Source organism: Glycine max, chromosome 13 (assembly GCF_000004515.6).
Source record: "Glycine max cultivar Williams 82 chromosome 13, Glycine_max_v4.0, whole genome shotgun sequence".
Classification (NCBI taxonomy): Eukaryota; Viridiplantae; Streptophyta; class Magnoliopsida; order Fabales; family Fabaceae; genus Glycine; species Glycine max.
In genome coordinates this window covers 35,126,604-35,142,223 of record NC_038249.2, presented here as the reverse complement: position 1 = coordinate 35,142,223, position 15,620 = coordinate 35,126,604, and the positions used below count along the sequence as shown (strand labels likewise).

The following is a 15,620-nucleotide window of genomic DNA, read 5'->3' as shown; positions in this document are numbered from 1 at the left end:
TAAAAACTTACTTTTATAAGTTAGATATTTATATAGTTTTACATATATAAAGTTTAATTTTCACCTTTTTATGATACAATCTATAACGTGTTCATATAAAATTTTCATTCACTTGGATTTTAAATATTTATCTTGTGATTTTAAAAATGAATATATATATATATATATATATATATATATATATTTATATTTATATTTTCAGTCTGTAGCGGTAATTAAAATGACTTGAGATGTAACATTTTTCATTCCTTGTGATATAAATATTCACCATTTTGATTTAAAAATAAATTATTTATAATATGTAATTTCCATCTCAGTTGAAAAAAAAATTGTTTATATAGTTTAGATATTAATATAAATTTATGTGAAGTTTTTATCATCGTATAATGTAGTTACAACACTGTAAGTATTTGGTTAAAGAGTAGTAAATAAAGGACGAAGATTAAATAGAAAAAGAATGATACAACTAACTACATAAACAAATATATCTTCATGTTGCATGAATGTAATATTAATATTTAAGAACAATATTGAATAATACTATTGTAAATTAAAAATAAATAAATATGTACGTAACACATGGTGAAGAACATTAATTTTAGAAGCATGCAACACGTGTGATACATTTAAGATGCAATACATGAAATGAATTATATACTACTATGACATTGTGTTACAGAGGAATATCAGATAAATCATTATTTGAGAATTTTGATAATACTTAACATGCAATTTTACACATTTTTTTATGGATTTATATATAATTAACGTACGAGAAAACAGTGAGTGAAAGGTGAATGAATCAAAGTAGGGAGAAGATAAATTAACCATGTATAAATAAAAGCTGATATATATGCAGACTTGATATAATAACGGTGGACCAAGGATATAGCAAAACAAGAATTTAAATAATGAGAAGAGGAATAAGCTTAAAGCTGAAGAGTGGGCGTATGAGAAGTGACTAATCATGAAAAAGTACCACTTTAGTAATTAAAAATGTAATGGCCAGTATCTCTTGGCAGAGGCTTATCATTTTAATTAATTTATTTACGACTTTATGAGTTGACGATCAAACGCTAAATATTGCACCATACCGTTACCTTGAAGCATCTCGGGATCATATATATCCACCCTTTGTCTGGAGTACTCCGTGGATATATCAATATCAAATCTTTTTTTTTTTTCCTGTATAAAGGTGTGGTTACTTAACATAAAAGAAGATACATAAAGGAATTTCATAAAGTAGGAAATAAAGAAAAAAAGACACGAAGCATCATTGCAATATAATAAAGCATGCGTATTATTAATGACTCCTCACACATCTTTCTTCTTTGGTTGATTTGGCTAATCAATAAGTCCGTGTTTCAATCTTGTAACTTAAGTTTTTATTCCTTCCTTTCTGATTTTGCTATGCCGTCATTCACACATCAAAATATCGCTTAAATGCATGTCAGATTCTTCCATAGCTCTCCCTTGAAAATTAAACTTTTTACCCCGTTTAGTATTGTCAACACAACAATATGCTAGCTTGACCTAAATGAAATGTTCTCATTTGAAAAGGACACAATGATTTTACGGTGCGATAATAAGTACAGATTCTGACTTAAGCATCATGTTACGTTGTCTCTGATTATTGATCCCAAATTATAAGAGTAATAATTAGCTAGGAATATGATGATATGCCAAACATGGGGCTAAAAGTAAAAAGTGAGAAATGTATTGGATTTGGGCTGGCAACTTGAGGTAGACAGACTCGAGGGAACTGCTTAGTGTGGGTATTACTGTTTGGCCCAAAAATCCATGTATGCATGGGCTTAAACATGATGAAGCCTAACCCACGCACACAAAGCATTCTGAAAGGTATTTAATTAGTCCTTGATACAAAGAATTAATTAGTTACACTTATTCGATTTTATATTTTAGCATACATGTGTTTTCTTTATTCCTTTACAAGTGCAGTGGGTTTTTAGTTTGCTCCTTTTAATTATTTATATTTAGTTCTCTCAAAAAATTAATTCTCACTCCAAAATTTATTTAATAATTCACAAATCAGTGTCGGATAGGGAATCCACTAGCTAGGCGAACGAGTGTTAAAATGGAAGGATTAATAAAATGATATACGATCATGTAACCTTCTAATAATCCTTTTCAAAACAAAAATATATAATGTTCAGTTCAGAGGCAAATTCTCTCATGCGAAGCTGTTCTCATGGAAATCTGTTTTTCTAATTAATCCAAGGGATCTTTTTATCCGGCTGCTTTGAGGACATAATCTGAGGACGGATTAGACCATCAAATTAGCATCTGTTTTGATCTATGTGGGGGTTCTGATTTTTTGTTAAAAAAAATGGTTCTAGTTCGGTAGTTATGAGTTGGGGTGAGGCAAATGAAGTAATTATATGCATGTTTAATGCATTTTGAGTTTATATGTATTGCTATGCACCAACCTGGTACATCTTGTGCCACTTCAGTTGGTTTTCAATAATAAAATTCATATATTGCTTCTTCAAATAAAAAATTTAATTAATCGTTCTTTTCCTTTTTCTTTAAACTCATTCATATATATATATATATATATATATATATATATATATATATATATATATATATATATATATATATAGATATAGAATCCTTACTTAAAAAAACATATTATAGAATCAAATTATTAACTTATTTTAAAAATGATATATCACATGCAATGATCATAAGATATTATTGAAATAAATATGAGTTAATTATTAGCTAAAAGAAAATGTCAAAGTTGTGTAACATCTGATAGCTAATGAACTTTAACTTTTTCAGAATTGTCTAATCTAATTACTCTGCATCATCACCATAAAGTCAATAATTCTCCTTTCTTTTTCTCCCCTTATAAATATTTTATTAAAGCGTATCATATCATATCATATCATAAGTACATTCCAAATTAAATCTTTTTTTTACGGATCCATATTAAAGATATGTATAAAATTATGAAAAACGGGTGAGAATAAAGTTATAAAATAAGTCGGAAGAAACATTAGAGAACAATTCAATGTGACACTCCCTTAATATATAGTTAACAAATTAAAAGTATCGGAGTAGGACAGATGCCGTCTTGAACAGCATATTCTTTCCAAAAAAGAAATATATTATTTCTAATGTTGCCTTCTTAAATATACTGTATTTCTTTATTTTCTTTTACTTTTGTCTCTTTTTTATTTCTTCTTTTTCCAATCAGAATATCACATCTTTGTTTAAATAAATATATGAAATACCAAGGATCTAATTCAATTAATTAAATATGGTACGTGAATTATTATAAATATCTTTGATATTGGTTTTTAATTTTTACGGATAAGTTAATTAGCATGTTTTATAACATCTCTTCTCTCGAAGTTTGTTATGGTTATAAGAAGATATGATATGATAATAGGATTATAAAATCGAATACATATAAAAAGTTTAAGAGATGGGTGGAAAGAGCCAAACTGACCATGATGAGTTAATCTTTTATCTCTTTTAATTTCTGCTGATGAATATATAATTATTTGAGTCCTTACTTTTTTTTTTAATTTGATCCTAGTTAAGTTTGACTCTTTTTTTGTTTTATAGAAATTTATCAAAATCTAGTATACAAGACCGACCCAAGTATAAGGCGTCCTATGCTCTTGCTTTAGGCCTAAAAAATTGTTCAATATTAAAATTTATATAATTTCTATGGTGAAGCATCTTACACATGGTGTATATACGGTGAAACATCAAAGATGACTTGAAACAACATCAAAGATTATCGCTTCAGACTGAGTTATAACTTTTTCCGGGTATCTGATGATTGAGGATGAGGGTGAGGTTGAATGCCCAATCTTTGTGGTCCTTGTTATATAAATATCTTGGTTCGCATCATACCAAGATTTCACTTTCAGAACAAAACCTAAACTTTGATACTAAGCCTACCAAAATTTGTAACTATTTAATTTACCAAAAAATTAATAACAATATGACTGAGACGGGAATTTATTGCCAAATTATATATCTAGATAATCACTTTAATTATCAAGAAGCGCATGATTAGCACCGAGCTAGCTATCTTCCAGTATATATTAATCACCAAATTCTTGTTATTGACAACAAACACTGCATTACAGGATACATATATTATGACAATTAAGTGACAACAATTGTATCGAAGATGAAGTATTAATTCATCATTATCTCACACGTACGTACTTTTATTTTTTCTACTAACATGACCTTATTCTGGTTTGATATTAATAATAGGGTAACTGGAGAGAGAGTATAGTGTGGGAGATAGATGAATGAGATGTATCTTATCTATCCCTTGAGCTTTTTTGCAATGGCTGCAAAGTATTTACCCTGATGAAAAGCTTGAGCCAATTCCAAGTCACTAGGTTGCCTTGAGCCATCCCCGACAACAGTTCCTGAGCCATAAGGGGACCCACCTTTGACCTTCTCCATCTCATACATGCCATCTCCAAATGTGTACCCAACCGGAACAAAAATCATTCCATGGTGAACAAGCTGAGTGACAGAGGTCAACGGGGTCTCTTCTTGTCCACCTCCTTGAGAACTAGTGCTAGAGAAGAACCCTGCAGGTTTTCCTGCTAGTGCCTGTGTATGCCACAGCCCTATAGTGCCTTCTAAAAATGCTTTGAATTGAGAAGCCATGGTTCCAAATGTTGTTGGAAAACCGAACAGAAAGCCATCGGCATCGGCAAGCTCACGGGGTTTAATAATAGGAACATCATCACTCTTTGGAGGTGCTCCCTTCTTCACAAGGACTTCTTCAGACAGTGTTTCAGGTACCTGCCACAGTTTTGCTTCTACTCCCTCCACGGAAGCAGCACCTTTTTCTATCTCTCTAGCTAGCTTCTCAATGTGTCCATACGTAGAATAATAACTAAACATATATGCGATATGCAAATTCCAATCAGATTTTAACCATAGAGAAATAGTAGACGCTAGCTATAACTTCTTGAACAGGATATGATATACTATTATATATTATTGGTCTTATGATACTGATCAATATAAAAGTTTGTCAGAATTAACTGATAGAGCTTGCTTAGAAACTCTCTACTAGTCGTTTTTGAAAATAATATTGTAGGCTGAAATTCACCTATTAATTGCCCTTGGGAAACCCTCTTGTCCCCAAAAATTAAAGTCAAAACTCTTTCCCTTGGCTTCTATATCTTTTTATTTTTTATTTTATATTTTATGTGATATGATATACAGTCCAAAAATAAATATTTTTAGTGCAGGATATGCGGGGGAATCAAACTTAATTATAGATAAAAAAATGTAATTAAAGAAAAAGATCTTACCAAAGATTATTAGTTAGATTTTTTTAAAAAAAAATTAATCATAAATAAAATCAAGATATTTCACATCAATAATATAATGACTCAAAATTAATTACATATGAATAAAATAAATGGAATATATGGATTTATAAATTGACAAATTCTACAATAGTGAAGTGAATTTATTAGAGGTTTCAATCAACTTGACTCACTTGGGTTGGTTCACCATGAATTTAACTTGAATTACTTTTTTGGTATGCAAAAAAATACATAATCTAGCTCAACCCATCACAGTTTGTTGAATTAAATAAGTTGGCTCACAAACAAATTCACCTGATTTAAAAAAAAATACAGAAAAATGAAAAAAACCATAAATATAATAAGTCCAACAATACACTAATTCATAACAACAAACTTATAGAGAATTAAAAAATAAAATGAAAATTTGAACTCATAAGATACATTTAAATTTAAAAATAAAAAAAATGAGTTAACACATGTTGGTTCACCTCAATCGACACAAGTATTAAATGAGCCGAGCAAAATCAATCAAAAAATGAGCCTACATTTTTAATCCTCTGTTTAATCTGTAATTGAGTTGGACTGTATTGACTCATAAGTTAGAATTCATTTTGACATTATTAAGGAGAAAAGCATATAAGCCGACGAAAATAGAATGTATTACTGTATGTTCAAAGTCATCAGAGTAAGACAAGATGGAGGAGAAAGGAGAATGTCTTACACAATGTAAACCTTGGTAACCATTATTAGTAACCTATATTGCCCTGTGTTGTCTCCAAATATCCGTGGAAACCAAAAGGTGTTGATGAATGACACTTGACAAGGTACCTATACTTATAGTGTCACCTTTCACCATTTTTTTAGATTTAAAAAGTGGTGAGATTTTTTTAAAGTTAATGATAATATTTTTATAGTGATTTAGTTGGGGTTGTTACATGCACTTGGTACTTCCGTTGCAAACTTTGACACTCCTTAATGTCATGTTTGGATTTTCAATAACTATTCATGTTTTTTGTTGAGAGGGTTAAAATAAAAATTTAGACCGCCTAATGGTTAAGAAGCCTTATGCCTAGGCCGGCCTTGTCTCCCTCAATTATGTGATAACTTTATTATTATTATAAGAGAGCCATTTAATTAGTCGTATTGTTCCCAAAATTACATTTGCTATCACAGATTTTTTGTTGTGTACTGCTGGGCCGCCACACTTTTGGATAGTTGTTTTCATCTTTGAGCCTTTCTTGGCCAATCTTAATGAATTCTGTTAAAAAATATGCTTTTAAGGATTTTTCATACAGAAATTATCAAAAATAAAAGAACAGGACAAAAAAGAGAAAAAATGTTTCATCAAGAACATACGTAGGAATTTTTCTACTTTGTAATTATGCAATAATTTCTTTTAAGAAAATAATTATGTAGTAACTTATTTATTTAATCATTATTGTCTTTTGTCAATTATTACTATTATCATTTTTTTTATTGAGTTTCACTTTTGATTAGTCCAACTGTCCAAGACGATGGTGGCTGATGCATAATTGGTGGGTCAAATGGTCAATCCTCAAACTTACGTCATACAAACGGTTAGTAGCTAAAATCACGTCCATGTTCTCCATTAGTTTCACAATGATTTATAATTTCTTATACTATTGCACCATTATAACATACTTTGTGGATAAAAAAATCTGTCTTTTGCTCTTGAACTAGTGTCCTAGCTATCCTCTAATGTTGGGTTTTCTTCTTCTTTATTCTTAACATATAGAAAAAATAATATGCTATAAAATATAATTAAATTTTAAAATAATATATTTATATCTCATCCCATCATCCCATGTAATGTATATAGGTATTAATTATTTAAAAAATATAAAAACTTAAAACGTGGTTAAATAGAATTTTTATCACCATTAAAATAATAGTTTGTTACTACTATGAAATAAAAATTAATGCATAAATAAAAAATTTATTTATAAAATTAATTATTCAAAACATTTTACGTTCTTTGGAAAAAGTCCTTGTACATACAACAATTTTATTAGTTGATAGTTGTGTTTTTCATCGTTAAATAATGGGATTGGGTATAAGAATATAAGGAATGCTAGCAGCACACTTGATCTCTAAACTCTAATACACATTTTACTGTTGATTAAAATTTATGAAAAAATATAAAAGTAAGAGAGCCATTAAATGGTAACATGAGATTTAGGTGTGGAAAGTCATATAAGATTTTGGCAAGACAATTGGTTACATGAAGAGAGCTTTGCAAAACATGATATCAGAACAGCAGAATGAGGTAGTTGGAAAAGTGGGAAAAAATGGGTTGGTGAGGATTGGATTTGGGAATTTAAGTGGAGGAGGACGAGATTTCAGTGGGAAGAAGATTTGGTTGAAAATATGAATAATATGCTGAGGAATGTCTAGCCAAAGTTAGATAGGGAAGACAAATAGAAAGCTCTGAAGAATACTCGGTTAACTGAGCATATAAGGCTTTATACAGCTTACATCTGGATACTCATCAAAGCTATCACATTTTTTCGGTAATGTGGAAATTGTTTATTCTTCAAAACATTGTCATCTTCATATGGAAACTATGTAATGTATAGAAAGGTTGCCAACTATAATCTCAAGAAAAGAAACATTCAGTTGCATAGCAATAGTTGGTTGTGTCCTTATTTGTCAACAAGAAGAAGCCTAAACAGTGGCTCATGTTCTTTTCTTGCTCTAAGGTGACACAAATGTGGTTTGATTGTTATTCCTGGCTGCAACTCACGACAGTGCTACCAGAAAATCCACAAGCTCATTTCTAGCAACATAGTCTTATTGGGGGATCAAAGCAAACAACACAAGCTAGGTGCATGTATTTTTAGAGGAGGTAGTCTTGACAGAAACAAAACCGTGGAGGAGATTTTGTTAATGCTAGGTTGATGGGGAGATTTTTTGTAAAACACATGCTATACTATTGATGTGTTGGGTACATAGATAGGTGGGAATTAACTGGTACGGGAATATATATAGTTTAGTGTTTTATTTTGCGATAGCAGATTCTGTTGTAGAGGCATACATGTTTTTATGCAGCAACAAACTTGTAAGGGATGGTACCCCTTATATCCTGTACGCATTCTCCTCTTTAACTATATAATATACAAAAATACTAAACAGTACCTATCTATAAATTCAAATCCTTGACCTGATAGTGATCAATTTAACACAAAGCACACATTAGTTAGATGGCTGATAGTGATCAATTTTATTAGCACCGAGTTTCCAGTATTAATTACCAAATTCTTGTTATTGACAATAAAAACTGCATTACAGGATACGACGATGACAAGTGGTGACAACAATTGTATCGAAGATATATGAAGTATTACTTTATTCTCTCACACTTTTATTTTATTTTTGCTTCTAACATCTCATTTTATTTGACACAGAATATGGTGTGGGAGATATATGGAGGATAAAAATCATTGAGATCCCTTGAGCTTCTTTGCAATGCCCGCAAAGTACTTTCCCTGATGGAAAGCTTGAGCCAATTCCAATTCACTAGGCTGCCTTGAGCCATCTCCAGCATAAGTTCCTGCACCATATGGGGAGCCACCTTTCACCTTCTCCAACTCAAACATGCCACCGCCAAATGTGTATCCAATGGGGACAAAGATCAATCCATGGTGAACAAGCTGAGTAATAGATGTCAACCTGTTTAATCAAAAACAAACACTGGCTAAGGTTAGTTTTAGATGCCATGTTGAGTGGATACAAAATAAACATTAATGAAGAATTCAGTGACTCACGGGGTAGTTTCTTGGCCTCCTCCTTGAGAACTAGTGCTATAGAAGAACCCTGCGGCCTTTCCTGCTAGTGCCTGTGTACGCCAAAGGCCTCCAGTTGCATCAAAAAATGCTTTAAATTGAGCGGCCATAGATCCAAATCTTGTGGGAAAACCAAACAAAAAGCCATCAGCCTCAGGAAGCTCATTGGGAGTAATAATTGGAACATCACTCTTTGGAGGTGCTCCCAACTTAGCAAGGACTTCTTCAGGCAATGTTTCAGGTACCTGTTTAAGTGCAGAAAGGAAATTCCTTATTTCTTCTGAATTATATGAAGGGTGTATAGCATGGCTAAATCATTTTAAAGAAATTACTATGAATTCTTGAATACTTTGGTGACATGTCATGTCCTCAAGATTGAAAAATGTTGTCAATTCCTCCACACATCAATAATTCTACCAAATTAAAAGTTTCATTAATATCATCACTTATGCGCTGCTAAAAGAGGTTGAATAACTGAGCACTTATTGTTTGAATGAAAATGAAAAGAGTTTACAAACCTGCCACAGTTTTGCTTCTACTCCCTCCACAGAAGCAGCCCCTTTTTCTATCTCTCTAGCTAGCTTCTCAACATGTCCATACGTAGAATAATAACTAAACATGCGATGCAAATTCCAATCAGATTAACCATAGAGAAATACAGTAGACATTTAACTTCATGAGCAGGATATGATATACTATTATTGGTCTTGCTATATTGAACTTTAGGGGTGCGAAAAATTAGTTCGGTAAAAAATTTGAACCGATTACAAACTATTTAAACTGATTCAATTTTGTGTTCAAATAGTCAAACCGATTTGAAAACTGGTTCAGAATAGAATTAGTTTAAAAAAAATAGACTGATTATAAGAATAAGATTAGTTTCAAACTAGTTTTAACCAAACCAATTTTATAAAATCAATTCAGTTAACTGAATTGATTTTATAAAACAGTACACTTTTTTTTTTTCATTTACAATCCAATTTAATCTAAAATGGTTCTTTGATGGAGCTAGTAGCTTAGAAACTCTCTACTAGTCAAAGGGAGCACCGACATTTATGTAGGATGGAATTCACCAATTGCCTTTGTCAAACCCCTCTTCTCCCCGAACTTCCAAAGTCACAACTTTTTTTTTTTTTAAAGTGATATGATAACTAAAGGTGGCGTTAAATCAATTTATAATGAATATACAGTTCAAGAATCTAAAGTTCTAAACATTTCTACTGCAAGCATTTTGTTTATTCAAAGAAAGGACAAAAGGCTTCTTATCTACTCCCAATTTCCTTCCTCTATCTTCCAGAAACATAAAAGGGAGAGAACAGGATAAAGAAATAACAACATAACATAACAATGCAAAAATTTCTCCTCCTTGGCTGCAATAGTAAGAGCTGAAAAGCTATTAATTCATTCTCTCTTCCAAACAGATTTGATTTCAGGATTATGCAAATTTATGTTATTAGTATTTAATTTGGTTCCCTTGGATTCGACACAAGTTCAACTGCAAAGAAGTAACAGGTTCCAATTCTGGTTTGGTGACAGAAAGCAGAATCTCAAAATTTCAAGGAATATAAGACAAAACAGCATGAGATTATGGGAGCTATTCTACATGAATACAAACCCTCGATTCCTTCAAATACCATAAGGAAGTGACGAGATAATACATACACTAATAGTTGACTTTCCGTGGTGAAAATTCTTCACAAGTAAGACACATACTGTACGAAAAGTCAAAAACTTAAAGCCAATACTACTGAAGACTCACCACCCCTTCCTTCCCAATTCATCAATCTACAAATACTCAATACAATTATAAGAGATTAAGAAGAAAAAAAATTCCATCAATCAATCATTAATTATATGTGGAGAAAATAAAGCAGACCCAGGATACGAGGATTTATAAATCGATGAACTATACAAATACAATAGTAAAGTAATTAAGACTAAACCATCAAAGTAGGACAAAAAAAGAGGAAAGTTTGAATGTCTTACACAATGTAAACCTTGGTAGCCATTGGTAGTAATCTGTACTACTCTGTCTTGTCTCCCTGTCTCTGTAGCAACCAAAAGGAGTCGGTGAATGAAACCTTGACAATGTACCTATTCTTATAGTGTCGCTTATTATTATTATAGGAATGGCGTACGTTTAAGGATTTTCAATATAAAACTATGAAAAACATAAGAGCAGGAAAAAATGTTGATCAAGAAATGATCAACTCTTATCCAGAACATACCAACGAATTTTTTAACTTAGTAATAGTTATACAATACTAACATTTATTTGATCATTATTGTATTTGGTCAATTATTTTTCATATTTTATTATGATGAGTTCCAAGGCGTGGTGGGTGGTGCATGATTGGTGGGTCAATCCTCAAACTTACATCATACGACGGTGGAGTAGTTGGAATCACGTCCATGTTCACTCTTAGTTCACAATGATTTTTAATTTCTTATTATTGCACCATTATAACATACTTCTATGACTTAAATATGCCGTAACTGTGATAAGGAAACTTACCTTTTTTTTTTCCTATTATAAATATTGAACCCCTCTTCTCCTCGATTTGACTCGTATAATTCGTCTGTTTTAATAGAATAAATTGCCGTTACTTTCACCTATTTTTCATTTCTATAATCCACGAGTCAAGTTAGATAACACCCGTCCGCCCGTCCGGTTGTGTTTTTAAAATTTATAATTAAAAAGGTTAGAACTTTTCTTTTCTTAATCACTCAATTATTGTATGCATTTTTTTTTTGGTACATGTGTGCATAAATTTGATTAACTCTAAAAATTAATTTTAAATGTCAATTAGTTTTATCATTCTTTTAGGTGATACTTTGATATTTTTTGTACTTTATTTTACGTTTTATTTTTGTTGTCTAATTTATTAATTTTTAAATTCTTAGTCAAGTTAGTCTATTAGTAGTTGAAAATTAAGGGTTACTTGGGAGGCAACCCAAGCCTATTACATATAGAAGTTCCTAAGTACGCGCCTCCTATTGTGTACCTTGAAGCATATCCATCATTCACCTTTGATGGCAAGCCATGAGAAACCCTTGTGAAGTTTTTCCTTCATCTTACCACTCCTAGTTCACCTCATAACAAATTTGAATTTTATATATAAAAAAATGTGCACTAAAAGAGTTAATCTTACTATATTATAAATATCTTCTTTTTAAATAAATTTATTTTCTGTAAAAGAAATAGTACAGACATGAAAAAAAGATGTTTGAATTGTCGTATTCTCTTTCTTTCTCTCGTAGATATGGGACCCATGTATGCATAAACACCAGCAAGGCAGCAACAGTAATTAGTGGCTTTTGATGGACGAATACATGCCCGGGTTCCCATCATAGCGAATACTTGAGATGGGGAAACACAATGAGTCCATGCCAAATGTGCCCGAAAATGAATATAGGAGCAAATGAAGTATATTTGCCCAAAAGTAAACCAATCCCTGGGCTTGCTACGAAAAATATCATCTGATTTCTGATTTCAAATAGCATGACCTAATTTAAAAATTTCACCCAATTGAGCACGTCTAACATATTTTTTCATAGTAGCTGAATCGCTATAACTGACTCCATTTAGCTTGTCACCATTAAGCTTGTCACCATAGAACTCAACAATTACACATACTTGTTTGATACTATATTTCGATTCTGCCCTTTTAGAAGAACTGGCCATTTTGATCCTTTGGGACAACATGATGAATTTAGTAGATCTTTATAGGAGGCTCTTGGGATCAATATCGGCAATGCAATTCATCCAACGATAAGCCTAACTTGAATTATAGAGTTAGATACAATTAAACCCAAATAAACAACATGTTAAATATTGGGGTTATTACTCATTTTTGTAGGTTTTATTCTCAAATTATTTCTTCAATTAATATAAGAAATAGCAATAATAAATAATATATATAAAGAATTCTTTTATCCCATTCGGAAGGATATCATTTCATTTCATAATTATCTATGACTATCATCTTTGATCTTGCTTTCCTTTCTTTTGTTCTCTCTTTAACATTTACTAAAAAATTCTGTATACTTAGTGGAAGGGCCACTGAACATTCTACTCCGCAATCATGGCCTTTAACATCATAGAAGTTTTCTAAGTGAATGTTCCTAAGTTCACCGCTGACATAATTTTGTCGCCTAACTGCAAATGTTCTAATTCCAAGTTCCGGATTACTGATTATATATAGGTTCTGTTCTACGAGGTTGACACAGTAAGCTGACCTCTACCACTTTTATTAAGGAGATTTGGATTTGAATTTTGGAAAATGCGTAATACAAATGTAAATTAAGCATGGGAGGGAGGGAAAATATATTTTTTATTATATAATTATATTAAAGTATTAATTAATTAAATCATGAGATTACATATTTTTTATGTGATAAGATCAACTAATATTAAATGTCAAATTATAAAAAATTACATATTTAATCATTTTTATTAAAAAATTATCAATCAAATTGTTAAATATTACATATGTTTTTTTTTCTTAAAATATTATTTTATTGGATAATTAATTAAGAAAAATATATTGATTCAATTTGATGTAATAGTCCGTAAAATAAAAATACTACACGGTTACATGAGAATGAAAACAAGTATAAAAAGTTTACACTTACTTTCATTCTCATAGGTCGTTCTCATTTTATAACTGAAGATAAAGACTTAAATTTATAATATAAAGGTAAACTTATTTTCTTTTAATAATAAAAAATAGAAAACTGAAAAATGATATGGATGTTTGAGATTGACAACATGTTAGAATAATTTTCAGTAAGCTTTATAAAAAATATTTTTTTTTTTAACTTTGAGAGAGATTTTTAAAATAAATAAACATTTAAAAATAGTCTATCTTTAATACGTACTCTGGACTTTTGTTTTTGTCTATATAAGACTGACATATTTGGGCTTCGACTCAGCCCTTAGACAGGCTCTAAGTCGTCTTGGGCTGAAGTACGACAAATTTTCTAGGGCTTTGCTATAGGCTTCCCTCTCGTTGCTATTTAAACATCCTCAATTGTTTTTTTATAACATGAAAATACCCCTCACAAAGGAAATTAGTTTCCATTATATATGTCTACCACTTATACAACGAAAACTTGCTTCCATTGTGTAGTTGGATGCCTATATACAACAGAAATAAGCTTCGTTGTATAATATTTTTTCACACCCTTTGCTACACAATAGAAACCTTTTGTCATTGTGTATTTTTTTTTTTCGCGTACAGGAATGGTTCATCATGAACCAATTTTAAACTTAGCCGTGTTAAAATGCACCCTGAATAACAGAAAAAAGTACGTGATGAGCAAACAAATCTGGTGTCTGAATAAGCAACGTAAAGAAAACTAGACAATCTGACAAGCTTAGTAGCAACCTTAATAAAGCAAGCAGTGAGATTTACATTAATATTGATTAGGTAACCAGTGACTCAGCGAGTAAGGGTCTCTTTCGCGAACTTAGTGGAGGGTGAACTAACTCCCTGCCAAATACCACCAATAAAAACACGAAAGGCAATATGAACAAACTTTTAAAAATAATTCTAAAAGTAAAAGTAACTTTTTAATAAATAAAAGTTTTATATAAATTCCAGAGAGAGAGAGAGAGAAACTAAAAGAAAAAACGGAGTTAAACATTACAGGTTAAAAAAAGTTCCTAATCCAGAAGCAGAGTGGAATACTGAAATGTATTAAGACCAAACAAATTAGCAACTTGCCTCTGCAACATACAGGAGGTTCAACATGACATAATAAATCGAACAACCTCCTTGAGGGCCCCACCGAGTTAAAAGAAGCATGCATAGTAGTAAAAATACAAGGAGATCAAAGAAAAATTCCTGAAGCAATTTTCTATCAACCCTGACAATTAAACTTCAAGAACGTTCTCAATCTTAAGTTAGCATACTGGAGAAGGCGAGAAGCCATAATATTACAATAGACATAGAATCCAGAGTTTTTATTTTTTGGTTACAGAATTCACAGTTTATTTAGAAGGAAGAGATGTTTCTCATCTCTCAAGCTAAAATTGAACCATATATTCATTATCTGCAATTTCAGCATCTAGCACTTACTATGTAACGTACACAAACCCACTCAACCAAGGTGGGTTTGCTTCAACGGCCAAGAAAAAAACAAATAGGTGGTTCAGTGGTTTTGTACTAGCACAGTAGTAAGTAATGCTTTCGTACAAACCAAATATTCATAACACTTCCCTAACTCCTAGATAGCTCATTTATTTAAGGTAGATAAAGGTAATAAAATTATCTAGATGAAGCTTTCCATGCTACTACATGCCAAGTTGCCAACCAAACCTATCCACAGAAATAAAAATGAAGCAGCAATAACACACAATTTAGTGTGCTGCACCCTGTGCAGTGGATCTGGTGATGAATTTAGAAGAGGACAAAATTTAGGTACGATACTTTAAATGCCTTTTGATACTATTATTCAATTAAAATAAAAATTGTACTTCAACATG

At 31.2% G+C, this 15,620-nt stretch overlaps 2 protein-coding genes across 2 annotated transcripts; both read right to left on the bottom strand.

Moving 5' to 3' along the window:
• Window positions 1-4,081: 4,081 nt before the first annotated feature.
• Window positions 4,082-6,141, bottom strand: LOC100788328 (probable NAD(P)H dehydrogenase (quinone) FQR1-like 1). Its single transcript, XM_003543050.4, has 2 exons — window positions 6,049-6,141; window positions 4,082-4,903 (listed from the first exon to the last, which is right to left on the bottom strand). The coding sequence occupies exons 1-2, from the start codon at window positions 6,069-6,071 to the stop codon at window positions 4,318-4,320; spliced, it is 609 nt and encodes a 202-aa protein (XP_003543098.1). The 5' UTR covers window positions 6,072-6,141; the 3' UTR covers window positions 4,082-4,317.
• A 2,405-nt stretch (window positions 6,142-8,546) lies between these two features.
• Window positions 8,547-11,324, bottom strand: LOC100500685 (quinone reductase family protein). Its single transcript, NM_001251012.2, has 4 exons — window positions 11,117-11,324; window positions 9,649-9,742; window positions 9,113-9,375; window positions 8,547-9,017 (listed from the first exon to the last, which is right to left on the bottom strand). Exons 1-4 carry the CDS (start codon window positions 11,137-11,139, stop codon window positions 8,786-8,788), a joined length of 612 nt encoding a protein of 203 aa, NP_001237941.1. The 5' UTR covers window positions 11,140-11,324; the 3' UTR covers window positions 8,547-8,785.
• Between the last annotated feature and the right edge of the window lie 4,296 nt (window positions 11,325-15,620).